The 9982-nt window shown below is 38.6% G+C and overlaps 1 protein-coding gene across 1 annotated transcript; it reads left to right on the top strand.

The window, feature by feature from the left end:
• Positions 1–1957: 1957 nt before the first annotated feature.
• LOC100713628 (olfactory receptor 6C75-like) lies at positions 1958–5842 on the top strand. Its single transcript, XM_003466116.3, has 2 exons — positions 1958–2892; positions 5485–5842. Exons 1-2 carry the CDS (start codon positions 1958–1960, stop codon positions 5840–5842), a joined length of 1293 nt encoding a protein of 430 aa, XP_003466164.3.
• Positions 5843–9982: the final 4140 nt, after the last annotated feature.

The following is a 9982-nucleotide window of genomic DNA, read 5'->3' as shown; positions in this document are numbered from 1 at the left end:
ATTTTTATGGGAATAAGCAGACATTTACGAGCACATATTTTATATTTTTATATATAATTAATGAATAATTATGTGTAAAATAATGCTTTATTCTTATTATTCATAGTAATCATTTTCTATTTCCAACAGTGCTGAATTAGCAGACACCAGTGATCTACAGGGACAATGTTCTCTAGATGTCCTTCGTACATCTTCTCTAATGGTGTCCTTTGTTCTGTCTCCTTGCCTTCATGGATTTGTATTGGTATCAAGAGACAGTTGAATGGGAAACATAAGTCAAGTATATTTCTACCACCTACATTTCTGCTCCTGTTGGTGTAGCAACCTCTCTCTGGGAGGGTAGCCTGAATCGTCAGCCTAGTGCCCTAGACTTAATTTTAGAAAAACAATGGGGAAATAATGGGCTAGTTACAGTGATAATCCATTGTCCCTTCTTCTGCTCGGCACTTCTCGCCCAGCACGTCATCCTGTACTAGTGCAGCACCAGGAACCTGGGGGCACAAGGACGGCAGGACAGCTGCTCAGGCTTCCAAGTGAACTCAGTTCCAAGAGCTCTGCAGGCCTAAGGACGTTTGTGCTCTGCTTTGTTTTCCTTGATTTCAAAAGGTGAGATTTCACTGGGATGTCTTTTTGATTTATTCAGGATATGATAAAGGCATTTCATTGAGGTAGAGACTTGAAAATGAGAAGCACATACTAAAATTCTCATTCAGACAATTTAAGAACATCTCCAATGTGAGTGTTTACTTACTCGTATTTCAGTTGCATAGAGCATTATCCATTGTGGTCAACGGCAGTGTGAAGGAGCAGGGACTAGAGCTCTGGGCACTGTGGGATGACTGTGAATGAGCTGTGGCCCTGGAGTGACCCCACTCAGCGACCTCCCCACTCAGCCCTGGTGTGACTAGAACATCTTGCCTAGAACATTCATTGCTTGTGATTTGAAGCAGTTGTCACACCCTGAGCTCATCTCTCACCCAAAAAGCAGAAACATTTGGCTTGGCTCAGTGAGACAGCAGAGTCAGAAATCTGAAATGAGCACTAGTTGCTCAAAATGCGAAGTCTCATATAAGATAATTCTATGATTTAAGGGCAGGAAGAATACATATGTTCTACTCAGGTAAACAATATAGGGGTCAGAATGAATCAGAAAAAACATGGTTGGAGGAAGGCATGCAGCCCATCCTACTGCTTAATGCCAAGCATCCTTTAACTTATGAGCTGAAGGTTCTAAAGATATAATACCTCTCAGGACTGACCAATTAACATGGGAAGACTCATCTCTTACACTGACCTACATCAGTTTATATGTCAAAATGGCCTGAGCTGATTCTCTAAAAGCCTATTAGAGTTGATTTGTGACTTGTACAATTCATTGCTGCAGGATGAGCACTACAAAAAAGAGTTCTACCTATAAATTTGTAGGCCAAAACATGAAAAAGAACACTTAGGATATAATAAAATAATTTTTGGAGCTGTGTGGAGTCCATTATCATAATGTTTGTGTTCATATGTGTGTGCATGCAGTTGTGCTCATGTTTATGTGTGTGTGTGTGTGTGAGAGTGTGTGTGTGTGTGTGTGTGTGTGTGTGTGTGTGTGTGTGTGTGGTGTTAGGATTGAATCATGTAGCAATACATGCTAGATAGGCAGTCAACTATTCTGCTTAACCCCATGGTACAGTTTGTTTATTACACTTATAACTTTCCTTCCTTGAATACTTAAGGACTTTTGTTACTTTGGAATACGCTCTAGATGGAAATGACCAATCATGGTAATATTATGAGAACAACATGGACAGTTTTATATATGACACAAAATTTTTTAAAAATAATAGCCAAACCCAAACACAATGCTGAGGAAATTTTACATATTTAATAAAATAATGCTCTATATTCTTTAGGCAGGAACCTCCAATATAGGTCAATGAGAAAGGACTGAAGAAATGGAAAAGCAGTGATGGTGGGAAAGAGAAACAGCACAGCTGTCCAGGAGTTCACCCTGGAGGGCTTCCCTGCAGTCCAGCACCTGGGGAAGGTCCTCTTCCTGCTGCACCTGCTGGCCTACCTGGCCTCTGTCACGGGGAACTCGCTCATCTTCACCATCATCTGGGCTGACCGCCGCCTCCACACCCCTATGTACTTCTTCCTCAGTGCTTTCTCGGTCTGTGAATGCGGTTTCACCACCACGGTTATTCCAAAACTCCTGAGCATCTTTCTGTCAGGGAGACAAACAATTTCCTTTGCTGCCTGCTTCACACAAGCATTTGCTTTCCTTTTTCTGGGTGCAACAACTTTTTTCCTGATGGGCGTGATGTCCCTGGATCGCTACCTGGCCATCTGCAAACCTCTGCACTACCCCACCATCATGAACACAAGGATGTGTGTCCTGCTGGTCACTGCCTGTTTCACTTTGGGATTTCTCCTTACCGTGATTCCAGTCATAAAGCTGTCCCAGCTGTCCTTCTGTGGCCCCAATGTCATTCCTCACTTCTTCTGTGATGTGGGACCCTTGTCAAGGCTCTCCTGTCCCGAAAACAGATCTATTGAAATGTTGTTCTACAATATTGCCTCTTTTCTCCTTTTTGCATCCTTCTTTATGACTGTGATCGCTTATAGCAACATAGTATTCACGATTCTGGGCCTCCGATCAGGCAAGGAGCGGCAGAAAGCCTTCTCCACCTGCTCCTCTCACCTCATTGTCCTCTCTCTGATGTATGGCAGCTGCGTCTTCATCTATGTGAAGCCAAAGCCAAGGAGCAGGCTGGACTCCAACCGACAGGCTGCTCTGGTGAACACGGTGGTGACCCCACTACTGAACCCCGTTATCTACACCTTGCGCAACAAGCAGGTGCACCAGGCACTGAGGTATGCTGTGTCCAGGGTGAAGCTGCAGAAATAGAAGCACAAACTTTTAATGAAGGAGTGCATTTTCCATTCCACTGAGTCCAACTGTTTCTATTTCTAATGTCATGTGCATAACTTTGAAAACATGTCAGTTTTTTAGATTCCATTAGAATAGTGGCTATGTACCCAATAATCCAATCTGAAAGCTCCAATAAATTTCTTCATATGGTGATGAAAATAACTTCCTCAATTGTTTCATCAATTCAAAAGTAATGAAATTGACCATGTGCAATGAAGAGTTTAATGTATATGTCTTTGTTTGATATGTTGATTTCCAAATCCAAAATACTGTGGTTAACATACGTGCTTGTGATGAGAGCATGGAGAGGAGAAAGACGTTTATGCACACTGAGAATAGCAGAGTGCTCCAAAGACAGATGTAATGTTTCAGCTTGCTTAATACTAAAGAGCATAAATGCATTCCTTAAAGTGATTAAATACAGTTGTTTTCAATGCTGTATATCTGATATACAACAACAAATTTTTAAAATTCTACTGCCCATTTTTGGGATGCATATGCCGTCTCCAGGTAAAAACGAAAGTCTCTGTTGCTTTATTGGTCTGCCATACTGCACAGAGACAGAGAGATGAAGGCGAAGGACCACAGGACAGGAAGGAGACTTATAAGAAGGAACTGAATATTTATAATAGTTTTTCTGCCACATGAAATTTAAAGGGATTGAGCTAAATCAAATCAGAAATGAAAAGAAAGATAACCGTGCCTGTAGAGCCTCTCCAAATGGATCTATGAGTGAGTCTCTATCTCAGTGGAGTGAGAGGCTTGGGTGTGATCCCTTCCAGGGGTCGTTTTCAGGCTGCTGTGGAATGACGTTCAGGATACTAACTGACAGAAACACAATGAGCACATTCTCAGTAGAAAGTAGTAATCTGTCTAACAGAAGAGTTCATTACACTTGAAGCTGTCATTTTGCTATTAAAGATTTAGATGGGAAATGAGGAATTTGAAGCAAAATCCTGGCACAAGCGCTTGTTTGACATGGGTGGTTGAAGGCATCTATATCGTTTGGTTTTACAACATTGTTCTGTGAGTGTGAGATTCTGGGGACAGTATTTGAAGAATAGTTGAGTCAACTAACATAATGTACATTTTTATATATGCTGAGTGTTTTTAAGGATATCCATAAAACATCCCATGAATTTGTTTCTTTTTCCTTACATTGAAGTATTTGTTTTGCTAGCATAAGTTCTCTGCTAGTGATTTATTCCAGAATGAGCAGTAAATTGAATTGTCATGGCTCCTTGGAGTTCTTTAAGTTTGAAATTTTAATATCTGTTATTGGAAACCTGCCTTCAAATAAATGGGTAAAATATACAATTTAAAAGAAATACATAATTTAAAAGTAATTGTTTCCATGTCATTAACACAACTTTTTCCACAATTTGATATACCTCAGATATACTACAATTTCCTTATCCAAGAATCATTTCATGGGCTTTTGAGCAGTTTCTATCTTTTGATATTGTTGACAGTACTGTTGTGTTTATGGATTTGATTGAATACTTATGTTATTTCTTTAGGGCTATGAAAGGCAATGTAATGGAGGAAGAGAGGAGAAAGCACTCAAAGGGCAAGAGATTCCTTTGTGGTGACCTTTGAGTAGTGTCCTATTTGACTATTGTGAATTTTACTGCTGTGAATATCTTTGTGCATGTTTTCCTGTGAGTATTTGGTTTAATGTATTCGTAGCTAAACTAGTTTTCATTTGTTTATAAGCTAGGACAGGAACTGTGATGGAGGGACTGGGGAGCACCTGACTGAAGGTTAAGTGGACTCATTTGAGGTGATAAAAATACTTTGGAACTAAATAGAGGTGACAAGTACACACATTTTGAATGTACTCCATTCCAATGAATTCTTTAATTTTAAAAGAATAATGTTGTAAGTGTACTTATCTCAAATAAAATTTTCATGTTCCATAAAGTTTTATATATTCTTGAATGTTTTACAATAAAAAAATAATAGTTAACCTCACCCAGGGCTACAGTGTGGGAGACAGCAGTCCTCATTTCTTAATTACCACAATCTATAAAAGTATAAAACAAAGAAATAAAAAGGGACTCAAACACAAAGTAGCTCTGGAAGAACTCAAGTGTTCATTTAAGAATTAGCATCAGTGCAGAGGAGCACAATCAGCTGGAGAATGTCTGCACAGAAGGACCGCTGGAGGATGTGGCATAGCTGAGCTGCCTGGAGATGGCTGAGAACAGTAACAGAAGTTGAGGCTTTGGTGTTAGCTGTGAGGCAGGAGACACCATATTCCTCTGGGAGCTGTCTGCTAGTGACACCAGCACCATTTGTCTCTGAGGGAACCTAAAATCATTTCTGATAGGGACCCCCAAGATAGAGATGTGCCTACAGACACCTGCCCTTCAGGAAGCAGCTGCTGTGCCCTACTCTGTGTCCCAGGCTTTCACTTCCTCCCAGAGTGTGCATCAACCTAAGATTCAAGCCTTGAGTCTCCAGGACTGCTCATATTGCAAACCTGTCTCTGAGAGTGCACTGATCCCTTAGACAACATCCCATACACTGGAGCCAGTGCATAGTGAAGTAACTTGACCCAGATACCAGAGCCAAGTTTTTTCTCTTGACAAGGTTCCCTTGTCAAGACCTCAACTCAACTCACACTGGAGCTACCCTCTATTCCGTACCTGGCTCCGAGGTTCCACTGCACAAGCACGCCTCCAAGGCTACACTCACTGCCCTCATGACCAAGCTCCTGCTGTGGTCCTGTTTGTGTGTGCCCATTCCGGGAGCATGAACTCTGCTGCCATGGACAGTCAGTCCCACCCTGAACTCAAAGCCACAGTAGCCAGTAAACACCCATGTTCCCATCTCAGAGTTCCTTACAGCTCCAAAAATTTGAATATCTTTGAAAACGGTATGAAAAAGCAAATATCCCGGGTACGGTTACCATAATAATCCCTTTCCCCCAAATATACTCACTCATGTATGTCCCTGCTTTAGCCCACAGCCTCCTGATGACTCCACGAGTTCAACACCTCAGACACCAGTGCCACTGCCACAGAGAAGGGGCTGAACACCACACTGAATGTCAAGAGTGTTTCCTGGACCACATGGAGATAAAAAGAGATTGAGGTATTGGAGAAAATTCAACAGATTGTGACAGCTATTGATTCTGAAGACATGACAGTGCTCTTCATGGTAGAGATTGACAGCGCAGGTTTCCACCATAGGATGCAAAGACTTTTCCCCATCCAAACCAGGCTCTAAGGTTAAAAGAGGTTAATGTTCTACTCAATGCACCATCAATGCAAAGCAGAAGAAACTCAAAATACCAAGAAGAAAGATCAGCACTTAAGAAAATATTCATTTCACTGCAGTTGACAAAAAAGGAATAGCCATGTAAAAATTATCTAAAAAACACGAAATTGTCATTGTACAAAGGCCACTTAACATTTAAAGAACATACCAAGAAACAATTCAGTAGTATTAGGAAAGAATTCAGTGACCCCAATTAGAAGTTTTATGGAGATTAAGTCATTAAAATTAAGTTTTATAGTTGATGAATACTATGAATTAAATAAAAATAGTAATGAAATGTGAAGAGAAAATTTTATGAAATTGAAGAGAGAATATGTGGACTCAAAGACAAAATGTTTAAAAACTTTCAAGAAAAGAAATCAGAAAATGTGGAGAAAGAAAACAGACAGCTTCTAAGTTTTATGACACAGCATCAAAATTGCTGCCATTGAACGTCTAAGAGTTAAGAAGCAGCAGGTGCTGTGCCACTCTGCGTCTTGGAACACGAGAGGGCCAGAAAGCCACTTAAAGAAAGAAATACCTGAAATTTCTGAATCTGAAGAAACATGTAAGTATCCACACAGAGGAAAGTCAAACATTCCCTCAAAAGATTAAATCAAAAGATTACAGAAAGATATAATCATATTGTCACAGTAGAAAAATGAATAGAATCTTGAACCAGGAAGAGAAAAGAAATATGCTGCATCTAGGAGATAAAATAAGGCTACCAAGAGATTTCTCAGCAGAAACCTTCCAATCAGGAAGAAGTAGGATGATGTGTTTAAAGGGCTACAGGTAAATATGGACACTGCCAAGCATGAAAAGTTTCAGGCTACACATAGTAGTCCAGGCCTGTAATCCCAACACTCAGGCAAACTGTGACAGACAACCAAACGAACAAACAAAAGCCCCGTGATTTTCAGGTTAGTATGGGTTCTAAAGAAAGACTTTTCCTAAAAACTAACAAGCAAACAAACAAAGTTATCTCAGTAGCTGTCCTTCAAAATGGAGGAGAGACATCAAAGCTGAGATAGTTCAGAACCACTAGAATGTATTATCTTGTAAGAACTGCTGAAGGAAGTTCTTCTGTCTGAAAGAAAAGGACACTAATTAGAAATATGAAAGTATATGAACAATGAACTTACTGTTGCACAGTAATTTTAGAATACTATTATGTGCTAATGCTGCTGTATATACCGCTTATATCTTTAATATGGAATTTAAATCTGAATTATGAAAGGTAATAACCACTATAATATGTGAAGATACAAGCCAAATAAATGATGAAAATCAGAATATAAAATTTGGTGGGGATGGAGTAAAAGTTGTCAACTTTTTTCTGTGATCAAAGTTAAGTTGTCTCAAGTTGCATCAATTCACCTATAATAGTCTTGTTCATCTGTTTCTATAGCTGAGTCATAGTCCATTATATTAAAAACAAATCTTTTTATGCACTCCATGGTGAATGTGTGTTTGGGTTGTTTCCAAGATTTAGCTATTAAAATTTGCAGTGCTATAAACATGAGTGACATAACTGTAATATGATGCTTTTGATACTTCTGGGAAGATACCCAGGAGGGCAATGACTGGGTCGAATGGGGCCTCCAATGCTAGATTTAGAGGAAGCTGCACACTGACTTCCTCAGTGGTTCCACCAAGCTACACTCCCTAAAAGAGTAAAGAAGGATTCCTTTACCTCCATAGCTGTAATGAGAAACCAGAAAAGGAAAGAAAGGAGAGGAAAAGAAAAGAAAAGAAGACAAAGAAAAGAAAAAATATATATTCAAGCATTTGGTATTGCTTGATTTCTTGATAGTAACCATTCTTTCCAGGTTGAGGTGGAAGCTCAATTTTGCTTTAGTTGCATGTCTTGAATGACCATTGATGTTGAACACTTCTTTTAGTGTTCATTTGACATTTGTAATTTTTCAACTGAGAAGTGTGTATTCATCTCAAATGCCCACATTTGGAATGGATATTTGAATTTTGGAGTCTGGGTTGTTTAAGTTCTTCACGTGTTCTAGATACAATCCCTTTGTTTGAGGGGCAACAGCCTATAATTTTTTTGAACTCTGTTGGCTGCCTTTTCACTTTGTTGGTGATTTTCTTTGTTTCACACAAACTCTTTAATATGGTGTGATCTCATTTGTAGATACTTTGTAGTATTTCCCGTACCGCCTGGGTTTCATTCATAAATCTCTGCTACACCTATGTCTTCTAGATTTCCACATACTTTGTCTTCCAGTATATTTAGTATTTCTGGTTTAATATTTGGATCTTTGATCCATTTTGACTTTAATGTCATGCTATACTCCCAGGTGAAATAAATCAGATCCACATGTGTAAACACTGTATTGTCTCAGTATGAGATACAGAAAGAGCCAAAAGGCACAATACATAATGTGAACAGGGACCAAACTGAAAGGAAAGAAAAACTGTAATGGGAAAAATGGAAAAGGAAGGAAAGGAAAAATGTGTGTGCATACACACACACACACACAAGATGCTTCAGATAGTTATGCAGATAGTTTTCTTAGTTCACTGTAAAGAAACTTTTGTGCTAATATTTTTTGGATAATAGATGATGCTTATATCTTGTATGCTGAACAATTACTATGTGTCTAACAATATCAATGTATTAATTACTATTACACACCTACTGTACTGTTTTGGAACTCTGCTTCATGTTTCTTTTACCTTTGTTTCTTTACAATAAAAAAAGTTAACTTGTTATTGGCTTAAAGGATCTATAGAAAAGATTGTGTAAGATTTAATATCATCAAAAGAACTATAAAAGTTTGACAAAACATTGAAAATGATGAACCAAAACAGAGCACTCTGGAAAATTACCTAATTAAAATGGAGCAAAGCACAGAAGGGAGGAAGGAAGAGAAGAAGGAAAAAAGGAAAGAAGGAAGGAAGGAAGATCTTCAAAATAACAGAAAGGATGGAAGTTGTAAGACTTTATTATAAATACTACCTAGAATGCAAATGGATTAAACTTTGTAATTAAAATGCAGACAGTAACTGGGTGAAAACAAGCACAAGTCCCAACTCTGTGTCACTTATGTGGGGTTCATTTAACCTTGAAAAGCAGACATAGGACAAATGTGAAGTGAAAGAAGAGCAGCCATAAGGACACATAAATAAAACAGACTTTAAATAATGTAAATTGAGAAAAAATCATCACATAATGCGGGTGAGTTGAATCAGCAAGGAATTGTTCCTATCATAAATAGATATGCTCTCAACACCAGAACACCTGAACATATAAAGCAAATGTTGACTGATTTAAAATAACACACTATACTATTATTCAGTCAGAAGATCAATAATGAAACATTGGGCTTGAACCACATGATGAAGCAAAGAGATCTAACACACATATAAAAAGCATTCCACCCAACAGTAGCCAAATACACATCATCACAGAAATGTTGTCCATGCCAGGTCACTATCCAAGTATTATAATTTTAGTAACATTGAATACCCATAAAGCATGCTTTCTGATTAGACTTGTGTGAGTCTAGAAATAATTGCACAACTGTGTGTAATATAATGAATGTTCTCCTGAGCCACAAGTGGGTGGACGAATAAACAAAAATTGAAATTTAGACAAATCTTGTGACAACTTAAAATGGAAACATAAGCTGCTGAAACTTGTGGAGCTCAGCAAAAGAAGGGCAGAGGGAATCTATCAGGGAAAAAGATGCTCATGGTTTGATTTGAGAAGTAGTTACATGGCTGTTTATTTGTGTAAAAAGCATCAACTTGTGTTTCAGAAACTTGTGCATT

This window comes from Cavia porcellus, unplaced genomic scaffold, assembly GCF_034190915.1.
Source record: "Cavia porcellus strain 051 isolate PalLab524CR breed Dunkin Hartley unplaced genomic scaffold, mCavPor4.1 scaffold_23, whole genome shotgun sequence".
NCBI classification, from domain to species: Eukaryota; Metazoa; Chordata; class Mammalia; order Rodentia; family Caviidae; genus Cavia; species Cavia porcellus.
Note: the sequence above shows the minus strand (reverse complement) of the source record. Positions and strands in the feature narration are given on the sequence as shown.

What these genes read in the sequence shown, in the direction of transcription:
- LOC100713628 (XM_003466116.3), top strand. Translation starts at nt 1,958, where the DNA reads ATGGTGGGAAAGAGAAACAGCACAGCTGTCCAGGAGTTCACCCTGGAG. An exon ending in GTGTCCAGGGTGAAGCTGCA is followed by an intron (nt 2,893 to 5,484) that starts GAAATAGAAGCA and finishes AGTAACTTGACC; the next exon opens with CAGATACCAGAGCCAAGTTT.